Source organism: Triturus cristatus, chromosome 7, assembly GCF_964204655.1.
Source record: "Triturus cristatus chromosome 7, aTriCri1.1, whole genome shotgun sequence".
In the NCBI taxonomy this organism is placed as follows: Eukaryota; Metazoa; Chordata; class Amphibia; order Caudata; family Salamandridae; genus Triturus; species Triturus cristatus.
Genome location: NC_140590.1, coordinates 864,191,293 through 864,219,078, shown reverse-complemented (window position 1 = coordinate 864,219,078; position 27,786 = coordinate 864,191,293). Strand labels below are relative to the sequence as shown.

Genomic DNA, 27,786 nt, shown 5'->3' with positions numbered 1-27,786 from the left:
TCACAGCGTGTGGTTTGCTGTAAAAATGTGCTTTTCCCACCCCCACACGGGAGGCTCGATAACTCGATTTGGCCTTCCATTCCGACCTTGAAGGCAGACTTCAACAAGTTGAGCAGAATAAGAGCATTGTTATCCCAAAAAGAAGTTTCACTCACATCTGCCCATGAAACATTCGTCCTTCACATGGCTAACACCCGTACAGAGGTGCAACCGTTTCTTAATATTAACTTCCAACTACATTTTGGTGCATTGATTCACACTATCTTCAATGCTTCTAACACTACAGGCATTGCCCATTTTTTAAAAAGCTGTGGGCTTTGGCCTTGTGACCTCTTTCCAAACTATATTTGGTGTGATACCAGCAGGTATCCATTATATTTTTTCGAGCGTCTTCAGTGGCTTGCCACTGTTACTTGCCTTAGCCACTGGGATTTTGCTGTTACTTTGCCTGCTACGAAATGAATGCTCTTCCTGTGGTCCTGCACGGCCAACACCGGCTGCAGATACTCTGTAGATGTATGCTTGAATGCTACGGTACTCTGCCACTGGCCACACTGAGCGTGGCTTATGGATTATCTTTTCGCTTTGCCTATTACACTTGCGTGCAACCTGTCTTCAACTGCTTAGATTGCTCCTTTCAATGGGCATTGGATCTTTGCCTCTCCAATACGGCATTTCCTCCACCTGACTTTGAACTGCTAACGAGTCCCTTAGTGGCCCATGAGCAAGAATGTTCCGGTGTTGGAACTATGGCCAGCGCAGCAGCGCTGGGAGTTCTGGCTGAAAGGGATATCTGTGCAGCGGCACAAGATTTCCTACAACGGAGTTATATCGAGTATCACGCAAGTTGTCCTTTGATGGTGCTGGAAGTGCCCATTGTTAAGGAACATATATGTTCAATCACTCTGCTTGATTGTATGGCATCACTTTTTTCTGATGATAACAATGACTTCCTCTTGGAGGCTATTGCAACATACTGTTCGTACACCTTACTGGATTGAATAAGCCACCTTGTTCTTCCTGGATTTATTTTTTATTTTTTTGTGTGCCCCTTTTTTTGACACAAACAATTTTTTTATTATTTTTTTCCCCGCAAATCTGATGTACCATTGATACACATGCTCTTAATTCTTGCTCAGACTTTGTTTGAAAGCTGTGTTCTCTTTAAGACCACTGTCCGATGGACTGACCAAGGGGAGGGTGTAGTGAGGATATGGAGACACCTGCAGACATTGCTAAGTTAGCATAGGTTAGTATATGCTTGGCCACCTTTTTGCCGCTTTTGCTCACGTTACTACATGCCACATTTCTCGTAAACACTTTGCTTGCTCGCTTTCACATGAGAACTGTCTGCATTTCACATATTTAGTTGAACACTCTGCTCTTCGTCTGTACAGTGTGTTCAAGGTCGAAAAACAATGAGCTCTGTTGATTTGCTTTGGTCAGTCTCACGTCCCTAGCCATAACATATAACACAGCTGCAAACCTGGAAATCTGGTGCTTTTAATATTGCCTTGCATGTATGTTAGGACACTTGGAGAAACGTTTTCCAGGATAGAAGAGCTGGGCTCGTCCGGTGATGTAAATTCCTGCATCTGAACTCGGAGGTATGGGGTCCCCCTGACAAAGCCTGGAGGTCTTCTATAATTATAATAAACTAGCTTCTAGCACGGGGAGGGTGACAAGGCGCTATAGTCCTGTTTCCACCATCATTATAATATGATTTCCCCTTGTGTTCTATATGGAATTGTAACAATGCTGATTTGTCTGACCTTATGCATATTGCTGCTAGTATTGGCTAGTGTACTGCATTATAGAGCATGTTAGTTAAAATAAACATTTTAAACTATTCCTTGACTCTATTTACTCATGTTGTGGACAAGTAGGAGAGTTTGAACGAAAGAGTGTTCTTGTTCCCACATATCCTGAGAGGGAGGGAGTATCCTGTTCTAGGACGTCTAATCATTGGTAGCTTCGCTGTAGCACGGAGAACGAATGAGACACTATAGCTAGTCGGATCGGGGTTCTGGGCACCGAGGTGGGTATTTTGGTACACCACTACACACTGAGGTCCTGGTTTCCTGCGCATAGTTCTGTATATGTGCAGAATCCCTGCAACAGATGAGCCAAAAGAGTACAATAATGAGTGCCACCAGGCGTCGACCCAGAGCTCAAACGATACGCTAACAAACCTGACGGTGAAAGGAAAACAATAACAATGTAGCCAATGCCGATGCACATTACCAGTCATAGAAGGAGTCACTGTACCCCGTGATTCGAAAGACTTCTTCAAAGCAAAACAAGTTGCACATGTCCACGCCCAACATTAGATGGCAGGACTATGCAGAACATGTGTATCTACAACTAGGCGTGCTACAAACAAAGTAGTTCCCTAAAGCAGTACAGTGGAATGACAATGGCCACCCCATCAAAAACACGATAAAGAGGCTACGATCAGGTGATTTTAAAGCTAACCAATTGAAACAATGGGTAATCTCTAAACCCACTGTAGCTTTTTGGGACAGCCCACAAGAAGTCTTTTGCGAGAAGAGACCTAAAATGCTGGAGAATGTTAAACGGGAAGTAAAGCAGCAGATACCCACTTGCATTTATGATGAGTATTATAGCATTTCAACAAGAAGCTCTGCATCAGAGGCTGTAGGAACTTTATAAATGAACAAAATACAAAAGTGGAGTATTAAACACAAAGTTATTGATGAGCAATGGAGGTAGATAAAAAACAGTCAGTTAGAACAGGTTACATTAAAGTGCTTTGTCTCTTTGGCGAAATGTCCTTAAGATTCATGGTAGGTGACCTATACAGTGAACTATGGCACTTACCCTATGAAAAGATTGAAACTTGTGGGCTTATTTGAAGGTGAGGATATTAGCACAACCTGACCTCCAGGGTTGAGATATTTCAGGACACTGGAAGAAGCTAAATATAGATAAGGTACAAGATGGTTTGGGTACATAAAGTTTGAAGAGAACTTCAGAATTGAAAGCGTAATGAAGAGGAGAGCCCATGCCAGGTGTGACAAGGGCATTCAGAAGTAGGGGTGGGAGGAATTCCAGAGGAGTTACATAAAAAGCGGAGTTCCGCAAGCGGGCAGAAATCAGTACGTCATGCTGATCATGCAGAATTTTAGAGCTGGGAGCTTGTTCAGAGCTGCAAAATCAGTGTGAACGGCACCACGCGGCATATCAGAGGGCGCTTCTTCTTTACTGCAGCACAAATAGGTTTTCTACTCTTGAGGCAGCTTTCTCACCACGAACAGTCGCGACCACCTGAGTTGAGAACATCTCATCGGGTGTTGTTCTAGTAGCCGACAATCACATTTGGGGTCGTCAATTCTCTCTCGCTTCTGCTTGCCAACTTAACATTGGTGAGCCACTCACAAGAAAAAACTCTGCCACGCAGCAGTTGGTGGAGTTTTCCCGGAACTCAGTGTTTCAATGTCTCTTGTAAGCTCACAGGGCTAGGAGCTTAATAAATAAATCAAGCATTGTAAAGCCAATAGTTCCTACTTTTATAAAGCGAGTACTAAGCTATTGGCTATGCTGTGATCATTTGCATAGCATTTTATTTAAAAAATATATATATATTTAAAATACTCATGGAAAAGTGAACGCGTGCTAAAATATTACAAAACTGTACATTAAATTCAATATTTTCAAACTTTATAAAGGGTCTGCTTTGTTTTCCAAATAGTTTCACGTAGGAAACTGTGAACATAATTTAAGAAGAAAAAGAAAGCGTCAGAATCCAAACAAAAATGCTTACCAAGGAGTAACTTACTTTCCACAGGACATGGAGCTAAAACATTCTCCAGCCTTTCAGTCTTTGCAGTAGCCCAGGGAGAATATTTATGGGCCTTCAAGGAAAAGAGACCATCTTTTACAGCCATGCTAAATACACCTTCTGCTTCAAACAGCATTTGAGTGAGTGCAGCAGTTTTTCCCTTTTCCTGTGCTATAAAAGTCTGTGTGCCCCAAGGCTTTCACATTCATGCTATATATGGAATTCAGTAGATAAAACAAAAACAAACATTAAAATCTGCTGTTTAGTCATTCAGAGGCACATATCCTTGTTACTGTGTTCTTACAGGTAAGCTGGCAGGTTTTGGGGAAAACAAAGAGCTTGTGGGTAGTGACTTGAAGGTGTGCAACCAGCACAATGTTAAGTGCCAGAAAACACAGGCACTCACTGAGTGCTCAAAGAAAAAGAAAAAAGTAGTTCCCTGAATGTGAGCGCGAGTCATCTAATCACAGGAATGGTAAGGAAGCTATTCTCCAGGCAAGAGACAAAAAGAAGAGGAGGAAAGAAAGCCATCAAATAAGAAGGACGCAAAGGTGAGAGGCAAGAAAGCCAACCAATGGTAAGCAATAGGCTTACTCTAAGCCCACTGTAAGTTTTGGTATTGTCCACATGAGGTCTTTCTACATCAAACACCTAAAAGGTGTCTGTAGACCAGACCTTATGAGCGCATCTCTGACTCTCATCATTTACTACTAAAGATTACCTGCTCAACTAAAGAAAATGATTTGAATTTGTTACTATATGAACTATTCAATGCTGGAGAAAAGGTCCCATGGATAGCTATTTAGCCAATAGGCAACATCTCATCCCATAAATTCCTATGATTAATATAACCTTACAGCACAATAGAAAACAAAAGATTAAATTAATCCTGCCAATATGTTTAAGTATGACAACTGTAAGACCAGGGTTTTTGTAGAATGTTTACACTGCATTACATATCAAAAACCAAAGGAAATGATGGACGGAGTGTTGAACATTGCAAGCACTCACCCCCAGTCAACTGATCTGGGTTTAATCCATCACCGTTCTTTAGCCCACTCTGCCACCCCAGTTCAGACATGGCCATATGCAAATCAGTCTGACCCTGTGCCTCATGGGAACAGTCCAGCCCGAACTGCCAAGCCATGTCTTCCCTGGACCGGAAACACGCTTCCAAGGACCGGTTTCTGGCATTTCAGCCGTCTTCAGCCAGGCTTGCTTGAATCCAGTGGCAAAGTGAGCAAGGGACTCACGTCTGAGCATACCGTGCCAACTTATGGCGAACAAAGCAAAAACCAAAGGAAATGATGGACGGAGTGTTGAACATTGCAAGCACTCACCCCCAGTCAACTGATCTGGGTTTAATCCATCACCGTTCTTTAGCCCACTCAGCCACCCCAGTTCAGACATGGCCATATGCAAATCAGTCTGACCCTGTGCCTCATGGGAACAGTCCAGCCCGAACTGCCAAGCCATGTCTTCCCTGGACCGGAAACAAGCTTCCTAGGACCGGTTTCTGGCATTTCAGCCGTCTTCAGCCAGGCTTGCTTGAATCCAGTGGCAAAGTGAGCAAGGGACTCACGTCTGAGCATACCCTGCCAACTTATGGCGAACAAAGCAAAAACCAAAGGAAATGATGGACGGAGTGTTGAACATTGCAAGCACTCACCCCCAGTCAACTGATCTGGGTTTAATCCATCACCGTTCTTTAGCCCACTCTGCCACCCCAGTTCAGACATGGCCATATGCAAATCAGTCTGACCCTGTGCCTCATGGGAACAGTCCAGCCCGAACTGCCAAGCCATGTCTTCCCTGGACCGGAAACAAGCTTCCTAGGACCGGTTTCTGGCATTTCAGCCGTCTTCAGCCAGGCTTGCTTGAATCCAGTGGCAAAGTGAGCAAGGGACTCACGTCTGAGCATACCCTGCCAACTTATGGCGAACAAAGCAAAAACCAAAGGAAATGATGGCGAACAAAGCAAAAACCAAAGGAAATGATGGACGGAGTGTTGAACATTGCAAGCACTCACCCCCAGTCAACTGATCTGGGTTTAATCCATCACCGTTCTTTAGCCCACTCTGCCACCCCAGTTCAGACATGGCCATATGCAAATCAGTCTGACCCTGTGCCTCATGGGAACAGTCCAGCCCGAACTGCCAAGCCATGTCTTCCCTGGACCGGAAACAAGCTTCCTAGGACCGGTTTCTGGCATTTCAGCCGTCTTCAGCCAGGCTTGCTCGAATCCAGTGGCAAAGTGAGCAAGGGACTCACGTCTGAGCATACCCTGCCAACTTATGGCGAACAAACATGGTGATGGATTAAACCCAGATCAGTTGACTGGGGGTGAGTGCTTGCAATGTTCAACATTCCGTCCATCATTTCCTTTGGTTTTGCACTGCATTACATATACCATAAAAGAACAGAATGTCCAAGAAGCAGATATGAGTCACAATATAGGTAACATATTATACACAAGGCAGAAACAGTGCCTTGATCCCAGATATGAAGGAAGTGTAAATCTGTGAGATGCATCTCCTAAACCACATAGCGTCAGCACTGTGTCCAAGAAAACATTCACAATATCTTTGCTATCTATTACTAAAACTAATTTCTGGAGAAGCAAAAAAAGTGTCAGAAATTATGCCTAGACTATTCTGTCGGATAAAGTGACTAACCCAGAGACATGAAAATGCTGATACTCACACACTGTGCTACACAAACAAATGATGGACGGAATGCTGAATAAATCATACATTCACCCCCAGTCAAGGGACGTGGGTTAAATCCAGAAAACACAAGCTATCCTGACTGATGAGGGCTGAAAGCCCGAAACAGATCCTAGGATGCTTGTTTCTAGTCCAGGGAGGGCCTGGCCTGGCAGTTCAGGCTGGACTGTTCCCATTGGACACAGGGTCAAGACTGTTGCATATGGCTGGGTCCAAACTAGAATGGCAGGGTGAGCAAAAAAACTATGGATTTAGGCCCAGATCTCTGTACTGGGGAGAATGTATGACATTGTTCTGCATTCTGTCCAACAATTGTTCTTTTTGCATTCAATACTCACACACTGGTAGAATTCCCTGTAGCGGCCCCTTGTCATGGCAGGGTTATCTCTTCGGTACACTTTGGCAATGTGGTAACGTTTGATGTTGGTGATTTTATTCATAGCAAGGTATCGTGCAAAGGGTACCTGGGAACGGAAAAGTTAAGGAAGAAATAACACCTGAAGGTTGGGGTAGGAAAATATTTACCTTTTTAAGTAGAGAGAGACAGAACAGTACAAACACTAAGCCAGCCATGGACAAAACTAAATGTATAGCTATGCACACTGCTTCCACATTTCATAAGGAAAACATGTAGTACAGTCTGGCATTGAAGGGTGGATCTAGCCCGCTGGCACTAGTCGGTCCTTGCTACATCATATATCCTGCAGCTCCAATTCCCAGTTAACTTGTAAAACAGATAAATGAACAGGGTAATTAATGTGAGGCAGTGAGAGAACTGTCTGAATACAAGTGAACATGTAGCGCATGATAACTTGTCAAATTCTACATCTTTTTCACATGAGGAAAAGCTTACTGATTAAGTTAATTACTCTGATTTCATTACAAGACCTGAGGCTAACATTATGCAAATACTTTTATTTGCTGCCCAACATGCAGCCCTTTAAAGAATGTTAATACATCACAATAAGTAGAACTTTAACAGTACTAACAGGACTGTATACACTCTAATCTTCCTCTTTTATTCGCTGCTCCTGACACAGCTAAGTACTCCCTTTTGTTGTGACAGTTACTTATTTATTGTCAATACTACTATATTTATTTGGTAACTATTTATATAGATCTCATGCTTATAGTAATACCTTACTTGACTTTCTTTTGCTTTGTTAATTAACCATTAACCCCTTTTTTTTCAGATAGCCTTTTCCCTGCCCAATTTACTGGCCGGAATGGCTTATTCTTATCTCCCATCTCGATCGCTACCCGATCGAGTCTTTCCCCCACGCGCAGATTTTACGCGCTGCCATTATTTTAATACATGAAGCCAATTTTTACCGCCTTCCATCGAGGCTGTCTCCAAGAAGTAATGCACGTTTAAGTAGAAGCACACCGTATGCGGAAGACGCTTCCCAAACATACAGGAAGCTTCTCCCCTTAAAATACGCCCCCTGCCACTCTCGCGTCTCCTAGCAACCATCTAGTAACCGGACGTGAGAATGTGGCTTTGTTTACCTACGCGTGTCCCTGACAACGCGTCCTTCCCACTCCGACTCGGCAGGTTTCCATCATTACGAATTCAATCGCGTAACTGTGCCTGTCGAGTCGGAGCCTTGTCCTGGTTATTTCTTCTATTTTAAGCCTAATTGAGACTGCTACACCACCCGGTGGCCTTTTTGAACATCGCAGGCAATAATTCCTTAAAGGGAACTTCACAAAGATCTTATATTATTTGAAATTAACCGGATAACGTGAGTAAAAAAACTTTATTCACTTACTGGCCCTTATAATATTTTAAACCTTCGTGAAAAAGGTGACAGAGGTCTTTATACCTTTTTTAATACATTTTAAGAAATATATATATTCAAGATCCTCATTATTAAATGGATTCCGATCCTTTACTTCCCCAACAGCCAACTAAGGAGCTAATGTGTGAAAGCTTTGAAAAAAAGAATTGTGCCAAGAACTTAAGTCTTCTGTCAAAGAAGCTGTCAATGCTGCACTATCCAAAAGAAAGAGGACTTCCCCTGTAGAAGAGATTTATTTCTCTCTTTCAGATGGCGATTCACCCTCTAACTCTAGACATAAGAAAGTTTCGCAAAAAAGGAAACATATGAATGAAGCATTAGCTCATGCCAATGAATATGGTAGCCCTCACGCTACAATAGATCTGGGTGTTCTTAGCAACACAAAAGAGAGATCCCATCCTCTTGGGACTGAGAGAAGAGTTGCCCATAGCGGCATGACAGATTTGGGTAACCTTTACGGTACAAATGATTCTGACAATCCTCAAGTTTCTCACTATAATTTTCATGATTTTGAAAGTTCAGACTTTGACGAATTTGTTTTTGACCCTCATGATAACTTGGAGGATCTTGATGAGGATCTGGAACAACCCTCTACTTCATTTTGCATTGTTAAAGACCCTCTTGGAGGAGAGATGTTTAACCCATCTTCTATTCGCCATCCCCGGAGTACTGAATGGTGGCCTAAGGACCACGTGGGGAAATACTTGTCTCAAAGAGTTAAAAAACCTTTAGACAGGGAAACTCGCAATTTACTACGCAATCAATGCCCTCGCCCCTCTTCGGAGGATAAAGTCTGCAAGACCCCCAATCTGGATCCAGAGTTAATTACCTTCCTGTTTAAATCAGGAAGAGACCCAAGAAAAGGGATCGAAAAATGCCTGAAACAATGCCAGGACAAATTGCTGGACGTACTTGGACCTCTTTCCAAGATCCTGGACATGACAGAAGAGGCCAGGACCAACAATACTGCAGTGAACTTAGAACTACTTAGAGGCTGGTCTCAAAGAGCAATCTGCTTCGTAGGCAATGCTAATGCCAACCTTATCGCTGAACGCAAAAAAGCGGTTCTTCTAAAAATGAACCCTAAACTTGCAGACTTATCTACTAAGGAAGACTTGAGTGATACCAAAGGCCTCCTCTTTGGAGACAATTTCGTTAAATCATTGGGAAATTACGTTTCAACCTTTAACGCCTTTAGCAGAGCTCAATCTAGCATGCGCACAGTCTTCGGAGGACGTCCACTTTTTGGAAGGGCTGACAGAAGGGGACAATCGGTCAGCCGTGGATATTATCGGTCCCAATTCTATCCCCAAGATGACAGGGGCTCCTTTCGTTCAAGAGGCTTCCGCTATAATTCAAACTTCTACCCCCAGAGAACAAGGGGTGCAAGATCTCGTGGCAGATCCAGAGCCGCTAACCAAACCTTGCAAGGTAAGTTGAATGCCTTCTTTCCCCTTGAATGTGGCTGGAAGACTAAAACAGTTTGCTCACAATTGGGTGAAGGTTACTCAAGATCCCTGGGTCTTAGAAACTATCGTTGGGTTCAAGATAGATTTCTGGCAACAACCATCCCAAAAAAGAATTCCAAGAGAATTATCTCTAGCCTCGGAAAATACCAAGATGATAGAGTTAGAGATTTGCCAAATCACAGACAAAGGTGCCATCCTGAAGATTCCCTCTTCAAATATCACAGAAGGGTTCTTAAGCAATATCTTTCTGGTCAAAAAGAAAGAGAAAGGTTGGAGACCCGCGATAAACCTGAAATATTTACACAACTTCCTAACCTACAGACATTTCAAAATGGAAGGCATACATCTCTTAAGGGACATCTTACAAGCCAAGGATTGGCTTGTAAAATTGGATCTAAAAGACGCCTACTTTACTATCCCTATGCACGTAGATTCTCAAAAATACCTCCGCTTTACTTGGAAAGGGACTCTCTATCAGTTCCAATGTCTCCCCTTCGGACTGTCCTCAGCTCCTTGGTGTTTCACCAAGATCCTCAGACCAGTGGTCAGTAATCTGAGGGAAAGAGGGGTTTGTCTGATTATATACCTAGACGATATCCTCATTATGTCTCAAGACAAAACGGAGATTTTAAATGATCTCCAAATGACCGTAGACCTCTTACAGGTTCTGGGCTTTATCATAAATTCAGAGAAATCTCTCATGGTCCCCACTCAAGAACTGGAATTCCTGGGCTTTCAGGTAAATACAATCCTTACCAACCTAATCCTGCCTCACAAAAAAGTTATCAAGATAAAGAAACTTGTCTCTCTTATCTTATCAAAGGACCTTATTCGCTTGAAAGACCTAGCCAGAGTTTTAGGTCTACTATCTTCTTCTATCCAGGCTATTTCTCCCGGTCCTCTCCACTACAGAGGGCTTCAGAGATTGAAAGCTCATTGGTTGAGAAAAGGTCTCTGGTACGGGGACTCAATTCCCCTATCGAAAGACGCTCGAGAGGATCTTTTCTGGTGGTTGAAGAACCTCCAGGCATGGAACGGGAAAGCTATTTTCGGGAACATCTTAGACTTTACTCTAGAATCGGATGCGAGTAAATCGAGGTTGGGGCGCTCGCCTAAACAGCTTAGAGACCGGGGGCAGATGGTCCTTAGAAGAACAATCCCTCCACATAAATTCTCTGGAAATGTTGGCAGCTTTGAACGCTCTATGAGCTTCAGAGATCTTATAAAGAACTTCAATATCCTAATCCGCCGAGACAATTTTTCAGCGGTTTCATATATAAATCGGCTAGGTGCCGCGTGATCAAAGAATCTCTCGGATATTGCCAAACAGATTTGGTACTTTTGTTTGGACCAAAAGATTACCCTCAGGTCAGAATTCATTCCCGGGATTCAGAATTTAAGAGCAGATTGGAATTCCCGCTTCCTTCACGATTCCAGCGACTGGAAATTGAATCCAACCCTTTTTGCTCTAATACAAGGCTTGTGGGGTCCGATTCAAATAGATCTTTTCGCAAGCAGATTGACTCATCAGGTTCAGAGATATTTCAGTTGGAGACCGGACCCACTTGCATCAGGGGTAGATGCCTTTCTCCAATCTTGGGAGGGGTTCAGAGTTTATGCCTTTCCCCCTTTCTCGATAATTCAGAGACTCCTCTGGAAAGTGAGACTGGAGCACTACTCCATCATTTTAGTAACTCCCCTTTGGAAATCTCAGGTTTGGTTCCCAGGAATTTTGGAACTAACAATAGATTTTCCGCGCCTCATCCCTTCCTCTCTAGGGCTTCTCCTAGGTCCGGACGGAGAAGAACATCCCCTGGTTCTAGAGGGCAAGATGAACCTTCTTGTCTGGAGGATTTCAGGGGTTCAGGAAGATATTCTGACCTTTCAGGAGAAGCTAAAAGCCTTCTGGAAGACTCATGGGTACCTGTAACCAGAAAAAGATACAAGGGCGCCTGGAGAAAATGGTCTTGTTGGTGCATGGAAAGGAGTCTGGATCCTGTACATAGCTCTTAAGAACAAATAGCTAACTACCTTGCTCAACTTTGCGAATTAGGCCTTTGTTATAGAACCATAAACTGTTACAGGTCAGCAATCTCTTCAGGCCATGCCTTGTTTAATAATCCTGCTATTGGTAGCAACCCCTTAATTAAAAGGGTTATGAAAGGTATCAGATTGAAGAGACCTCCCAAGGCTCGCAACGAATCTCTTTGAGACGTTAACTTAATATTCAATCTCTTCACTTCCTGGCCAGTTAATGATTTACTTTCTCTTAAAAAAATCTCTATGAAATTAACAACACTTTTGTGCCTTATCTCCTTTCGTAGGGTTTCTGATATCAAAGCTCTAGAAATTTCTAATAGGTTCTACTCCTCCAATGGTGTTCACTTCTTTTCCAAATATTGAACTAAGACTATGGTGCCGATCACGATCCGGTAAAAAAATTCCCCATGCGACTCGTATCCGGTCTTTTTACCGTACGAATCGTACAAGTGCCGTACGAACTGGCAATCACGATTCGCATGGGAAAAAGACCATACGAATCGCATTGGGAATAATTCCCCACACGTCCTCGGGTCGGAAAAAGTGTCCGACACGTCCTCGTACGATTTACCGTACAAACGTGAAAAGCGAAGTCCGACCGGGGAATCACGATCCGTCCCGGGCGTCCGAATGTACAACCGTATGGTTAAAAGACCGTCCGCACCGAACTCCTATAACAACCATGGAGACGTCCAAACAGGTGCCCGGTACGTGCCGTACCCCCCCAGCCTCCGCATGTACGTGCCGTACCCCCCCCAGCCCCCGCATGTACGCGCCGTACCCCCCCCAGCCCCCGCATGTACGCGCCGTACCCCCCCCCAGCCCCCGCATGTACGCGCCGTACCCCCCCCAGCCTCCGCATGTACGTGTCGAACCCCCCGTGTATGTACACCCGAGTACGTGTCGAACCCCCGTGTATGTACACCAGAGTACGTGTCGAACCCCCCCGCTGGGGGTACGCACCGTACATACACGGGTGGGGGTACGACTCGAACGTACTCGGGTGTACATACACGGGGGGGTTCGACACGTACTCGGGTGTACATACACGGGGGGGTTCGACACGTACTCGGGTGTACATACACGGGGGGGGTTCGACACGTACTCGGGTGTACATACACGGGTGGGGGTACGACTCGAACGTACTCGGGTGTACATACACGGGGGGGTTCGACACGTACTCGGGTGTACATACACGGGGGGGTTCGACACGTACTCTAGTGTACATACACGGGGGGGGGTTCGACACGTACTCGGGTGTACATACACGGGGGGTTCGACACGTACATGCGGAGGCTGGGGGGGTATGGCGCGTACATGCGGGGGCTGGGGGGGGTACGGCGCGTACATGCGGGGGCTGGGGGGGCGGGTACGGCGCTTACCGGGCCACCTACTCTGGTCGTTTCGCGCCGTACTTCGCATTTGCGGCACTTTTTGGGTGCCGTGAAAATATTGCCGTCCGGACTGCTGTCGGTTCGAATCGTAATTCCTGGGTCGTGAAACGCTGCCTAGAAGCGTCCCGACGTCACGTCGCAGCATTCCCGGATCACATTCGTATGCATATTTTCGTCGGTCGGTGTTTTTTACGATTCGTACGGAAATGGTGTTTCCGTGCGAATCGTAATTCCATGTTTGTAATGTTTTACAACCGGGTACGAGTCGGACGGAGAATACGCTCCGACCGACGGTTCGTACCCGGTTTTTACCGGATCGTAATCGGCACCTATGTCTGAATCTATCTTCTATCCCTCTTTTCATGACAGCGAGAAGTTATGTGTTGTGAACTGTATGAAATGTTATGACAGAAAAATTGAAGAGTTTAGACCTCCTGGTTCCGATCAACTTATCCTTTCTTATGTCAGTCCTTATAGACCTGTTTCTTCTGCCACCCTTGCCAGATGGGTGAGACTGATTATGTTTGAGGCTGGTGTTGACCTTTCCAGATTCGGTGCTCACTCCTCGAGAGGAGCAATGGCTAGCAAAGTATTTCTGGCTGGGGGATCCCTACCTGAAATACTTAAAGCTGCAGATTGGTCTAATGCAGACACCTTCTCAAAATTCTATTTGAGACCAATTGAGCATGTTAGCAGTGTAGCTCTACATGGCTTTAAACATGCATAATGGTAGCCTCTGGTCTTGTAATGAAAGGACGATTCTCCAATTTTCATGCAGAGAGAATCTTGTTTTCATTAAAGACATACGGAGGCTAACATTATCCCACCCGCCTCTCCCTGAGGTTTGGGGTTTGGGAATATTTGTTTATTTAAGTATACTTATCTTTGTTGTTATTTGTAACATTGTTCTTGCAAATCTTTAGCTTTATCAAGAAGTTATTTCCTTTCACTATACAGTTTTTGTTTTTGATTTTTTTCTCAGATAACAACCTCTAAGAAAAACTGGAATTTACTGTTTCATCCCTGTGTCATCGCAGCCTAAGAGGAAGATTAGAGTGTACACAGTCCTCTTATTACTGTTAAAGTTCTACTTATTGTGATGTATTAACATTCTTTAAAGGGCTGCATGTTGGGCAGCAAATAAAGGTATTTGCATAATGTTAGCCTCCGTATGTCTTTAATGAAATCAAGATTCTCTCTGCATGAAAATTGGATAATCGTCATTCTCCTTCCAAGCCTAAGCCCTTCACTTCCTATGAGCTGTGTGCATCTCTACCATAGGCACCCTGTTGCCCCCCACTCCAAATGTATTTTTTCTTTTCTAGACCGTTCCCTTTGCCAAAAAGTCGCTCCCTTGACTTGGGAAGTATCCATAAAGGAAAAGTTTGTCGACCCTCCCAAATGCTGTGTACTAATTCAAGCATGAAGGGGAGGATCATGATTAAAGTATTCCTGGGAGGGAGATATGGTGACATCTACTAAGATAAGAGAGAATCAGAGTATTGAAGGTTACCAATAGGCATCTGAGCATTGTCTCTTTCAGAGCAACACAACTTCGGCACAATCTTAACTGATATTATTCAAAACCTACATATACCCATCAACAGTTGAATGTCAACACATCTATTTCAATGCACGTAAAATGCAAGCAACAGAAAAGTAAAAGAGGGGTCCTGAAGCCAGTAAAACAGAACACATATGTAACAAGTAGAAAGATAATTTCTTTCCACATGTACCAGATAATAGGGCATAAAAACTGATAGAAGCACCATCAGCTCAATGTGAAGGTTGATCATTTCCAAACAGCATGGAGATCCAAAAAGTTATCAAAGAAAACTGTAGAGATTGTAAATTGCTGCACATTTCAGATAAATTCCACCTGCCAATGTAACCTTCTACAAACAAATGGATGCAACCCTAAAACGCACAAAAAGGTGATGAAAGGAATGCTTGAATTAACTTTTTTTGCCCACTCTAGACAGACTCCTGCTGTATAAAGTTAGTCTGTCTGCTCCAATAGGACAACGGACTGCAATGCGAACCAGAGTAATTACCAGTGGGAATGAGGCGGGCAAAACGACCAAGCAGTATGTCCTCCTAATCATAATAATGCTACTTCTAGTAGACTGTCAGAATTTAGAACTTATGGCTCAGGAGTGTTGGTCAATTATATTAAAGGAAAAATGTCCTCAAAGACCCAACAGTGGCATGCTTCATCATAGGGCCCTTCCTCACACCAATTCCACCCAGGGTGCCAGTGTGGCCTACAAAACTCCTGAGAAAGATGGGGGCCTCTACCGGGGTGATGTGAGTGTGGGAACAAACGAAAATGGAAAAAATGTGGCTAAAACAACTTCGGGTGGCCTCTAAACGTCGTTCCAAGTGGGTGGAAGATACAAAAATAAAGTACGGGGTTAATTTAATCCGATATGGAAGGTCACCATGTTTGTGTCCTGAAAAGACACCCTCAGAGGAGAAGTGTGGAGGCACTGTTCAGGAACATACCCTCTTTGCTAGGCTTACTCTTAAAACTAGAGCGGACAGAAATAAAGAAAGATACACAACCTGTAATAGGGTGGGCTTTGTTGTAACCAACGGATGTTGGACCCATCTCTGAGGGACGACAAAGGACACTGACTACATGGAATAACAAAGGCAGTCACAGTAGTGATGAGCCTTGACAACCAGTAGTGAGATGAAGATTCAGAGGTGTTCCACACACTAAGTGGAGAGTGGACCAGCAAATAAAAACCCAAAGTTGGGGAAAGGATTTTTACCAACACTAGTTAGTGATCTCGCCTCCACTCATTCTTCAGACAGAGCGTGAGCAACCTAAATAGATCCCCCAAAGAAAAAAATGAAGAACAAAAACTGGTAAATTGTCACATGTCTTAGTGGTATGAATTATATTCATACCTGGTCTGAAAAATACTTGTTTATCTGTTGAGAAAGAACGAAACCCTAAAAGGAAACAGTAATCATGATAACAAAGCCCCCTTTGATTACTAGGAAAAGTAACAACCTTTTGAATTTTTAGAGAAACGTTCTCTTGTCACTCAGTAGGGTAACAGTAACACCTGTCATCACTATGCTTAGAAGCAGAAGATATTATACATGAGGTGTGTAATATCAAGGGGTATTACTCAAAAATAAAATTGACCTTACCTTGAATGGAAGCACTTTTAACATCCAAATTTGTATTTCTGATTTACAGGTATTATATGGATTACAGGCATGAAGTGATAAAGTGGAAGCAGAACGCATGTACATATCAACCAGTTAAAGGATACAGTCAAGTCATAGCGTAAAGAAAGTAGCTCTCCACCCTGGTCCTTGAGATCGTAGATAAGTTTTGAGTCTTCTCCATACTTGCCAGTTAGTGTCTCCTTTGGTAAACAAACATGGGAAGATATAATCAATTCAAGACAAGCATCTATGAACCTTGCAAACTCAAAAAGGGTGGATTGGGGGGAGGAGCTTAGCGCGTGATCAAGATGGCCGCGTGAGCCTAGAGCTCCCGAGACCCTCGCTCCCTCCGGCATCTATCCTGTCTATTATCCTGTACTTGATGCCCGGACTATTGGAGAGGATCTGCTGCTGAGGCGGGAACTGTTGTCCGGGTCGAAATCGCCCACCGGAGACCGAAGTTATACTGCCTGGAAGTTTGGGGCCTAATCCCCGCACGGTGCCCGGGACTTGCGTTGGCACTGTGCCCGTGCCCTAATTGAACAACAGCGGCCTGGTCGGGGAAGAGTCGTCGGAGGGGAGGGGATTTCACTTTCACTTTCGATTTCGCCTTCCAGTCTCCAGGGCGCCCGGGACGGGGCGTGCGCGGCGCCAGCCACTGGTTGCATGCCCATTTACCCTGTACGGGCCAGGAGATTGTCTACACGGCAGATTGCGATGTCGACCAGATCGGACGCCGAAAAACAGAAGCCCAAGAACACCAGGCGGGGCACCTCCACCCAGACTAATACCATGGACCGCTATGCCCATCAGAGGGGGTCCCCGGGCGAATCAGGCCCGACGTCGGAAGCCTCGAAGGACGCGGCATCCCCCTCCACAGAATTAACCCTGCAGGACATCATGGGGGCCATCGAAGGGATGAAGTCCTCGATTGGGCAGAAATTTGAGACCCTGGCACAAAAAGTAGATGCCATATCGATAGATGTCAACCTGGTTCGGGCCGACCTCGGCAAAACTAATGAGCGGGTTCAGTCCTTGGACCTCAAGACTGCCGGCCTCCTGGGCGATGTCTCCGGCCTCCAGCAGGAAGTCCGTAGTCTCCGGGCAGCAAATGATCACTTCGCCCGCCGGTTGGAAGACTTCGAAGGCCGTGCTAGGCGCAACAACGTGCGCATCATTGGGGTCCCGGAAAATTCGGAGGAGCAGTCGGTGGACCTGTTCGTTGAGGACCTGGTGGTGAACCATCTGGCACCCAAAGGCCTTAGCAAGTTCTTTACCGTCGAACGGGCCCATAGAGTTCCTGGCGGGAGGCCCAAGGTGGGGGCCCCACCAAGGCCGATTGTCGCCCGGATCTTTAATTTCAGGGATCGAGATGCCATACTACAAGCATCGCGGATGGCCGGCCCGCTGCCATTCCAGAACACTACTGTAAGCTTTTATCCGGACTTCACTCAGATGGTGCAAAAGCAGCGGCAAGGCTTCATGGCGGTCAAGAGAAGACTGCGTGAGATGGGACTAAAATATGCCATGCTCTTTCCTGCAAGGTTGCGGGTGGTGTTCGAAGAGCGAACTTTCTTTTTTGAGGCACCCGACATGGTCGGAGACTGGCTGGACACTCTGCCCCAAGGGCGGCCTGGCGTGGAACGCTCTGGTGGCGCAGATGGTGCTGGTGACGAACATTGAACCAGGACTTAAGTACCACGACTCCGATCCCTCCGGGAGGTTGATAGTCCGGGGGGGTGGCGGGGGCAGTAGGGGAGCTTTTTCCTCCTCTGGGGTTCTTTCCGTAGACTAGTTCTATAAGGGGCGACAGGCACACTGCAAGTTGGGGGGCACTTTAGAGCTTACGCAGGGGTGCAGGGTGGGGGGTGGGTGGGGTTTGTTGTTGGGGTTGTTGTTGTTTTTGGTTTTGCAAGGCGTCAGGATGCAAGCTCCTGTGGTTCGGGTCGGGTTCCACGCGGGTGGTGGTGGTCTCCTTACATGCTGGGATGGGGGGTAGGGGCCTCAAAATACTCAGTTGGAATGTGAATGGCCTGGGGGATCGTATTAAGCGTGGGATTGTACTGCAATTTCTGAAGAGATGTGCCCCTGATATTGTCCTCTTGCAAGAGACGCACTTGATTGGCAACACGTGCCATGCACTCAATCGTAAAGGCTATAAGTTTGTTGCGCATTCCGGGTTCACCTCGGGTTCCAGAGGGGCGGGAATACTAGTCAGGTCCTCTCTCCCATTTGAGGTTGACTCTACTACTGTAGACGATAGGGGGCGCTTCGCGGCAGTAGCGGGACGGTGGGAGGGCAGGACGCTGGTCCTGGTGTCGGTTTATGTCCCCCCTGCATTGCAGCCCACTACCCTAGCGGACTTAGAGAGGACATTACTGGATCTCCCAGAGGGCGTGTTGGTGGTGGGTGGTGACTTTAATGCGGTCGGCTCAGGCCTGCTTGACAGGCACCCGCAGAGGATTTCGGGGGGGGCTCAGAAGTGGCTTCCTGATTTCATAGATACCCTAGGGCTGGTTGATTGTTGGAGAATGTTGCATCCCACACAACGGCAGTACACTTTCCACTCAGGTGCGCATGGCAGTCTCTCCAGAATTGATTATGTCCTTACTCTGGCTGCACACGCTTCCAGTGTCTCTGAGGCCAGGCACATGGCACGAGGTATTTCTGACCATTCTCCGGTGTGGATCTGTATGGATGTTGCCAGAGGAGTGGGTGGTAGGGTGGCCCCAATTAACCCGTGGCATCTTAGAGACCCTGTGACTCGTAGTGAGGTACTTAAGGCGATCGACCGTGATTTTCAAGAAAACCTCGGTTCGGTCACGTCGGCGGTGTCCTTGTGGGAAGCATTCAAAACCGTGATTAGGGGTGAGGCCCTCTCCTTGATTACAGCGGCCAAGCGCCGGAAAGACGCGGAGGTCGCCCAGCTTGAGGCGGAGATCGCAGACCTAGGGCTGGCCCTGGAGGGTGAGGTCACGGAGGAGGCGCTGCACGAATTGAGCCTTAAGCAATCGGAGTACAGGGCCCTCGTGACTGACGCAGCCAAGGCTCTGAGTAGGGAACAGCGGGGCCGTCTGTACGACGTCGGGGACAAGGCCGGGAAATTGATCGCGTGGCTGGACAAGAAGGAGAGGGTCAATCGAGTGGTGCCGGACCTAGTGACGGAGGATGGCGTCATGGTCACGGAGCCGGAGGGCATAGTCCAGTGCTTTGCGGATTACTTCCACACGGTCTATACATCCGTGTCGGACAGGCCTGTGGAGGACTCATGTGCGCTCCTGCGCGATCTCGCCCTGCCTTGCCTCTCCGACGTGGACAGGGACGACCTTGATGGCGACATCACGGTCGATGAGATTGCGGGGGCGATCCGTTCTTTGCATCCGGGCAAGGCCTCGGGTCCGAATGGTCTGCCCATTGAGCTCTACAAACTCCAGCCGGACAAGATCGCTCCGCATCTACGAGCCATGTTTGTGGAGGCGCGGGCGACGGGTTCCCTCCCGCTCGACCAGCGCCTGGCAACGATCGTGGTCATCCATAAAGATGGCAAGCCTAGAAACAGGTGCAGTTCATACAGGCCGATCTCGCTCCTTAATGCTGAGCCGAAGATCCTTGCTAAAATCCTCGCAAACCGGCTTGTCAGGGTGGTCGGTGACCTGATCCACCCCGACCAATCTGGATTCATCCCACATCGAAATACTGCGTTGAATCTTAGGCGCATTCATGGTGCGATCGCAAGGGTCGGGACGATGCGGGAACCGGCCGTGGTGGCTGCGCTCGACGCAACGATGGCATTCGACACGGTTGAGTGGGCATATTTGTGGGCCGCGCTCGCGAAGTTCGGCTTCGGGCCCGGATTTGTGGGCTGGGTGAGGCTCTTATACGAAGGACCTCTCGCCAAAGTTGCGGTTAACGGGAGGGCCTCGAATCCCTTCGACTTGGGAAGGGGTACCAGGCAGGGTTGTCCCCTCTCGCCGCTGTTGTTCGCTCTCGCCCTTGAGCCGCTAGCGGCATGGATACGGTGGCACCCAGACGTGAGGGGGATTCGCTGGTCCCCCGACCACGAGGACCGCATTTCCCTCTATGCCGATGACATTCTGCTCTATCTTACCTCACCCCGGAAGTCCCTTATAGTTGTCTGCGACATCTTGACTTCCTTCGGGAGGAACTCGGGGCTCACCATCAACTGGGGTAAGTCATATCTGTACGCCCTGTGTGGAGACGCCCCGGTTCCCCCGCGGAATTGCCCGATCCAGATCGCCCGGGAGGGTTTTCAGTATCTTGGGATCTATATTTCGGCCGACCCCACGGTACGGTATGAGCGAAACCTGCTCCCTCCGTTGGCGCGCCTACGGCGGGACGTGGCAGGCTGGAGGCGGCTGCCGCTTTCCCTCCTCGGTCGTGCGGCGCTATTTAAAATGATGTCGCTTCCCCGTTTTCTCTATGCCCTGCAGAACACTCAGGAGCTGGTCCCGGCCAGTTACTTTCGGGAGGTTGAGAGTCTACAGCGTTCGCTGCTGTGGGACGGCCGCCCGCGTATAGCGATAGCAAAATTAACTCTCCCTTGGTATGACGGGGGTATCGCGCTTCCCGACATCCGGAGATACTATTGGGCCTCCCAACTGAGCGCAATCAACCACGGAGTCTACGGTCCTGCGCTTAGCCCCGGCTTCGCTATGGACCGGTGGTTGCTGCGGGGTGGTGGCTACTATAGAGCACTTTATTCAAGGGCCCCGGCTTGGTCCCTCACGGGGCCGACCGGGGTGGCGGTGCACGTGTGGAAGGCAGTCACGAACTCCCTGGGGTGGAAGGATAGACTCACACTGGCCACTCCGCTGTTTGACTCGGACATGCTGCGGAAACTCTGGAACTCTAAGGGTTTCGACAAATGGGACCTGATTGGTATCTCCAGGGTGGGGGACATGCTGGCCAAGGGACGGATTAAGTCGTTTAAAGAGCTGCAGACGGAATATGCGCTAGAGGGCACGGAATACTTCCGGTACGCGCAGGTACGCCATGCGCTGCGGTCGGTCCTCGTTGAGGGGGAGAAGGTGCCTGAATCCTCTCCGCTGGAGGACCGGATCTTGGACGGCCATGTGCCGGAGAGCACAATCTCTCTCATTTACAAGAAGCTGGTGAACGTCCGTACCGATCTCCTCCTGGGGGTGCGGGACCAGTGGACTAGAGACGGTCTTGAGCTGGACGATGAGGACTGGCAGTACGCTGTCTCCTCCCCGAAAGAGGTTGCCATCCCCGCCAGGCTGCGGCTGGTCCAGCTTAAGATACTCCACAGAGTCTATGTCACTGGCCCCCGGTTGGTCCACATGGGTTTCTCCGAGGACGGGCTGTGTAAGAGGGGCTGCGGGATGGTGGGCACCTTTCTGCACATTATATGGGAGTGTGGTGTGATTGCGGAATTGTGGAAGCAGATTCACGTTGTGATGCAGGAGGTCACGGGTATTGTGTTGCACTCAGAGGCGCGGCGCTGTCTCTTGAACGTGTGGGGCCCTACAGACTACGATGCTGCGCAGACTCAATGGGTGACCCTTGGTAATATGGTGGCCAAGCGGGATATTGCACGATTGTGGGGATCCCCTACCCCGCCCACCCTGGATGCATGGAAGGATAACATGGACTGGTGCATGTTTCGGGAGAAAACAGTGTATTGTGCGCGGGGGAGGCCCAAGAAATGGCATAAGGTGTGGGGGGGTGGAACCAGTATAGGGGGTACATCTGCCTGCCTCCTGCCGCTGACCCACCAGAGGAGCACCTTTCCCCCTAGCCCCACTTCCGACTTGAGTTTTGCTGATGAAATCTGATAGAAAGTTAGTGCCTCTGCCTCTCCCTCCCCTCCACACTTGAGGGCTGATCTGATGGTGGATATGGGGCCGCCTCATCGGTGGGATCTGACGCGAACACATGATGTGTATTGCCTTGCTTGTTATGTTTTACTTTAAAAATTGAAACCTTTTCTCTCTCCTGCTTGACAGCTATAGAAGACTACATATGTTGATTGACGAGCTGCCGAACCTCCGGGTTGTCGGCTGAATAGCTGTGTATCTGAAATATCCGAATAAAGGTTTTTAAAAAAAAAAAAAAAAAAAAAAAAAAAAAAAAAAGGGTGGATTGGCCTAGAAGTTATTTCCTCAAAGCTGGTAGCACAGAGGCAGAATTCTACAACCAGTATTAGAGTAAGCGGTCTTTTACAGCACACATTGAATTGTTTATATATACACATCAGAGGAAGGAGGGAATGTATGTGCAGCTAGTGAAAGATTAAAGCACATCAGCCAAACAGTCATATGAGTAAGGCATATAACACTGCAATAAAGAACAGAAATTAAACAATTCAAAAGCACTTTAATACCTTAAGGTCATGACTTCAGTATAAGCAACCATAAACACAACTGTTATGATGATACAATTATATATTTTGTTGTCTTTTTCTTTACTAGAACACAACAAAATTCCGGGTCCACTGTAGCACGTTATTTATTTTCTTGCTTGAGATGCAGTTCATACGGTGGGTATGTTTTATGCTTCAGCCAACATGTGTTTCAAGCTATGTGGCATTACCTGTAGTGCTTCCTCTAGGGTAGAAGGCATCATATAAACGTAAGAGTTTGTATTACAGTACATACTGATTACCTCAGAGTACCGCGGTACATGGTACTCTAACAATCATGCAATGAACACTGAACAGTGGTGAATTTACACAGCGATTTCAATTGTAAGAAAAAACAGTGTACTATCATCTTTCACTGAGTGATATGTGTTGCTCCCACTCTATTTCTCTGCTCTATGGGTGTAGACAGAGAATGGGCAAGAGAAAACAGGGAGCAGAGAGGAATCTGGTATATTGAGCAAGATTTTAACAGTATTTTTGTTTTACTTAAAAGTGATCTTCAGGAGGGACGTTTAAGGAATTGGCTCAATGAGGAGATTATTTGGCACACAAGATGACCTATGATATCTATTCCTAAGTAAGCGTACAATCATGGCTTATTCATAGCCATCTGCACTTGCATTACATGCGAGTGATAAGGCTATATAGTGCAATCACTACACCTTGTGATTGCACTAAAAAAGCCCTGAGTTCTTCTTCTATACCATACGCTACACACATAATTCATTGAATATTGTGAGCATATTCTGTGTGTGTCATATGTGTTATATAGACATGATACATGAGTAGTCTCACCTTATAATTAGTGAGCTAATACTCACCAAGAGTCATACCACGTACTAGAATAATATAGAATTTTATTTTAATGCTTATAGGTAATTATATTATTTGTATCATTATTACCACCTTGTTTTTTTACTGTAATGTTTAATACACACTTTACCCTTTTTTCTCCTCTTTCAGATGCCCTATAGTACTTATTGGGTGTACTTCATAACAGAATAACACTAACATCAGCTAATCTTATAGCAGTAACATAGACATCTGTTAGCCTTATAGTAGCAGCGCAGTTTCAGCAGAGATATCAAGCATCGGTTATGTCACTCATTATTTTCTATTTTTTTGCAGACTTGGTGTCCATCGCAGCATATATACACATATATATATATTCCCTAGATAGGATTGCATCCAGTAATATAGATACCCACTATGTGCTATCTTAGTGTACTATAGAGAACGTGATAGGAACTCTATGCTGCTTATACATAACAATATGGGTTCTCACACTGTAGATGTGTCCTTATTTACACCTCATTTACAAATTTCCTTGCTATTGTTGCAATAACATCTCTTATTAGCCGTTCCGAAATAGTACCCTCGAGTCCGTTATTCCAGCATTTATACACTTTTATATGGCGCAGGAGTGTATATGTATTTAGAAACTTATTTGATAAACATCCAACATGACAGTTTGATATAATAACACGGTCTTATTCAAGCTTGCGTGCCTCTTTATCTTTCCAACTCTTATGCGTTATGCTAGCAAATATCATGCTCCCATCATCTTTAAAATTGGACCGAATTAACGTTTCCCGTAACTATATACACCATTCCAAGATGGCGCTGAATTTCATACATTCAACATTATTTACGCGCCGTCGTAGGATGCATGACATTAAGACCAGCCATAGTTACTTACGATCACAGATGAACCAATAGTCTCAGCGGTGCGGGATATATAAACGGCCCAGAATACGCGGGCAAGTCACATACATCTTAAGCGGTGGAGCTATGCCGAGGACGCCGAATTGCTAAGAACGGTAGCTGGGGCAGATCTCTTCATTGCCTCATAGGGGTACACTGTAGTCGATAAAATTGGTCTTGAGGTAGTATACTTGTGTATATATTACCTGGGGCATACAGTTCAGACCAGCGTTTCTTCATCTAACAGAGGTCTATTTGGCTTTAAGATGCACCGACCTTATGCGCACCGCATTATGGTAATATGCTCTTAACATTTGTGCCCATGGTAAGATGCTCTTAACATTTGTGCCCAGCGGTTGGGCATATTCAGCATTAGGAAGAAAGGGACCATGTCTAAGTATGTAGCAATATCCCCGTGTAGGATTTACGATAACATTTTCCATTTACGTATAGAAACCTTCTAAGTCAAATAAGATACATCTAAACATATAATGTAATACGATAGGTTTCGCAATATCCTTTTAGGACTTCTTCGCTGTATCGTTTCTGCATGGGACGCAGGTATATATGGCAAATTTCTCTTGTTTTATTCTCATTATTAGTTTTCTTTTGTAATTATTACCAATGCGCACCATCTCTGTATAGTTACTTTGAGAGTAACATGTTATACACTCTCACGTTAAGTAGAAATCGGCAAATTTAACATCTTCATTGTAGGTTACCATTGCTGTATTTTACCTCCTCACATAGGACACTGGGATACACGTTGTATTTCTCTTCCTGCAAGCTTATCAGCAATTAAACCAACTAAGGATAAATATACTGGACATCTTCATGGCGATTTTCGCGCTATATGTACAGTAAAGAAATTTAAGTACATCCCAGCATCACTCCTCTGACAGGGTACGTATATACTAGCAATTCTTAATATCAAAAGTATTACAGTGTCGACACACTTTTAACACTAAGAAGACCAATAGTCATCTTGACATCTCGCTTGTTTTTTCTCTTAATAGAGATTGAGTAATAATGCCATACAGAAGAGTAATCACCAATATGAATATCCGAGCTTACTAAGAGGATGATAGCTAAATTATGGATACCCAAATACTCAAAAGATAGAGAACTACTCCAGGTAATTTGGCAGTAATAAGACACACTATTTTTATCTCATGTTGCAATCTTGTAGTTTTCTTTCTTTTTTCTTCTTAAAAAAATAACTCTTTCTTGATTAAATATAGGATTGTATTCGAAACACATGTCTTTTTTCTTCTCAATGTAGTAACATTTAGAGTGGAAAAAGCGCTCCTGACATTATATGGTGGCAATATACCTACGACTGTAGGAGAAGTAGTCCCCGATATACGAGAAGCATAAGGTAACTAGCTGTACTACAGGCAACAATTCTCTATAAGTAGGCTCTCTTCTCTGACTTGTATGTCAGACTTAATCATCTTCTGAGTTAATTTATATCTACTCTTTTTTATTACTATACTTAGATACCTATCCTTTTAGGATAATAATGATAAATATCCCTGGTAAAGCAATCCTAGGAGGATAAATGTTATGATATGCTCTCTTTTCGGCTACATCTAGGAATAGTATATGCCTTACCACAGCCTTTGGTGCTCTACTCTTCTGCTCATCCTTATCACGGGTGAAGGCCTACCTATTTTCCTGAGAACGCTCTGGTGAGACACATTTGTGAAATATATGCATGGATTAAGGAGTAAAAGTAACATCTGCTGTGGGGTCTTTTGTTAGTTATAATAATAATCACTTTGTATTGTCATTTCAGAATCATATCAGTACTTCTTTCCTCCCCTCCATTTGGCCCATTTCAAATCTTCAAAGCAACAGGTCCCGAAGAAGATGGCTAAAAAAGGAAAATAGGCTATCGAAACGTGCATTGACCAGTTTTGTGTGTGGTGCCCCAGTACACAGCACAGCATTTGAGGGTTGAGTATTTCTCCCCAATGGTTTCATCTGTGCGTGCAGTCTGGGTTTGGGGTGTCTAGTATGTGTGTATTGAGTGCAAATGAGCTGTATGATGTATGAGTAGAGGTGTGCATGAATAACAAGGGGGATGGTGAGTGTGCAATTTCTTTTTTTACTGTGTATGTTACGTTGTTGAACTTTATTGACATTATTCTTGAATAATATTGTTGTATATATTTTGTCTTTGATATATTAAGCTTTGTATATTTTTGTATTTTTGCTTCACTTTTTGTGATATTTTATGTAGCTATCTTCAAATGCTAATTATGAAATAATGTGTAAAAAAGAATATTAAATGAATGACTTAAAAATGATACAAATAAAACCAAATATGATAAAAATAAATACAATTAGTTTTGTGTGTAGTTGAATGCCTTTTCATGCCCCATGTTTGAGCTTATTATAAACCATATGTAAAGAAATATAGGTCTAGAGGGACATTATTTATTCATTGTTACGGTTTTCCCCCTTTTCCCTGACCTTTTGATTAGTTGTTCCTTAGGGGGTTGCCTTTATTCTCTCATCGTTAGATGTCTAGAAAGCCTTTAACAGAGTACATTAATCTTTTAATGTCCAGGTTACAGGAAAAGCCATCTTTGGCCCAGTCTTTAGAAAATGGCTGCTGGCACTACGGATCCTGCTCTTACAAGTGAATGTTTTAAAAAGGTATGTGGATTTAAGATAAACATATGTAAAAATCTGAGAATCTTTTCTTGCTCCTTAGTCTATAGAGATGGTTCATATTTTCCCACTGTAATGGACAGCTAACAAGGTCATTTATGTAGGGATGAAAATAACTAAATATTTACACTGGGTAATGCAATTTTCCATACTCTTCTTGCTGACATCAGGAACGATCTCCATTTTTGGGGTCAGTTACCTCCGACCTGAGATGGCAGGAAAGATGCCATTAAGATGGATGTCTTACCTTGACTATTCAACTTGTTTCACGCCGACCCTGTTACAGTAAGTTCAGATGTCTTAAATCAATTACACTCAAAAGTGACCATCATTTTTGGAAGTGAAGATGACACATCTGCTGTCCATAGCATTAGAACAAAATCTAGATAATATAGCCCCTGCCATAGCAGTGTGGACACTTTGTAGTACACCTTGTATCACAAGAAGCAGATATCTAACAAAGCTCATATTAGTCCTCACAAGAAAGAATACCTCACATGTGGGGTAAAGTGTTTTTCAAAAAGGTCTGACCTCTTTTCCATCTTGGCCCACATATTTCTCAAATGACTTTCGAACATTAC

General features: G+C 45.2%; 1 protein-coding gene across 2 annotated transcripts in view; it reads right to left on the bottom strand.

The window, feature by feature from the left end:
- HARS1 (histidyl-tRNA synthetase 1) overlaps positions 1-27,786 on the bottom strand; it is a 201,791-nt gene that overhangs the window by 143,942 nt on the left and 30,063 nt on the right. Inside the window, exons 4-5 of one of the 2 annotated variants that reach the window (XM_085617800.1) lie at positions 16,524-16,619; positions 6,867-6,992 (exon numbers count right to left, since the gene is read on the bottom strand). The exons of the other annotated variant lie outside the window; for it this stretch is intronic. Of the exons in view, the coding sequence (XP_085473926.1) occupies positions 6,867-6,992; positions 16,524-16,619 (222 nt within the window). The remainder of the gene's footprint in view (positions 1-6,866; positions 6,993-16,523; positions 16,620-27,786) is intronic. 2 annotated transcript variants of the gene reach the window in all.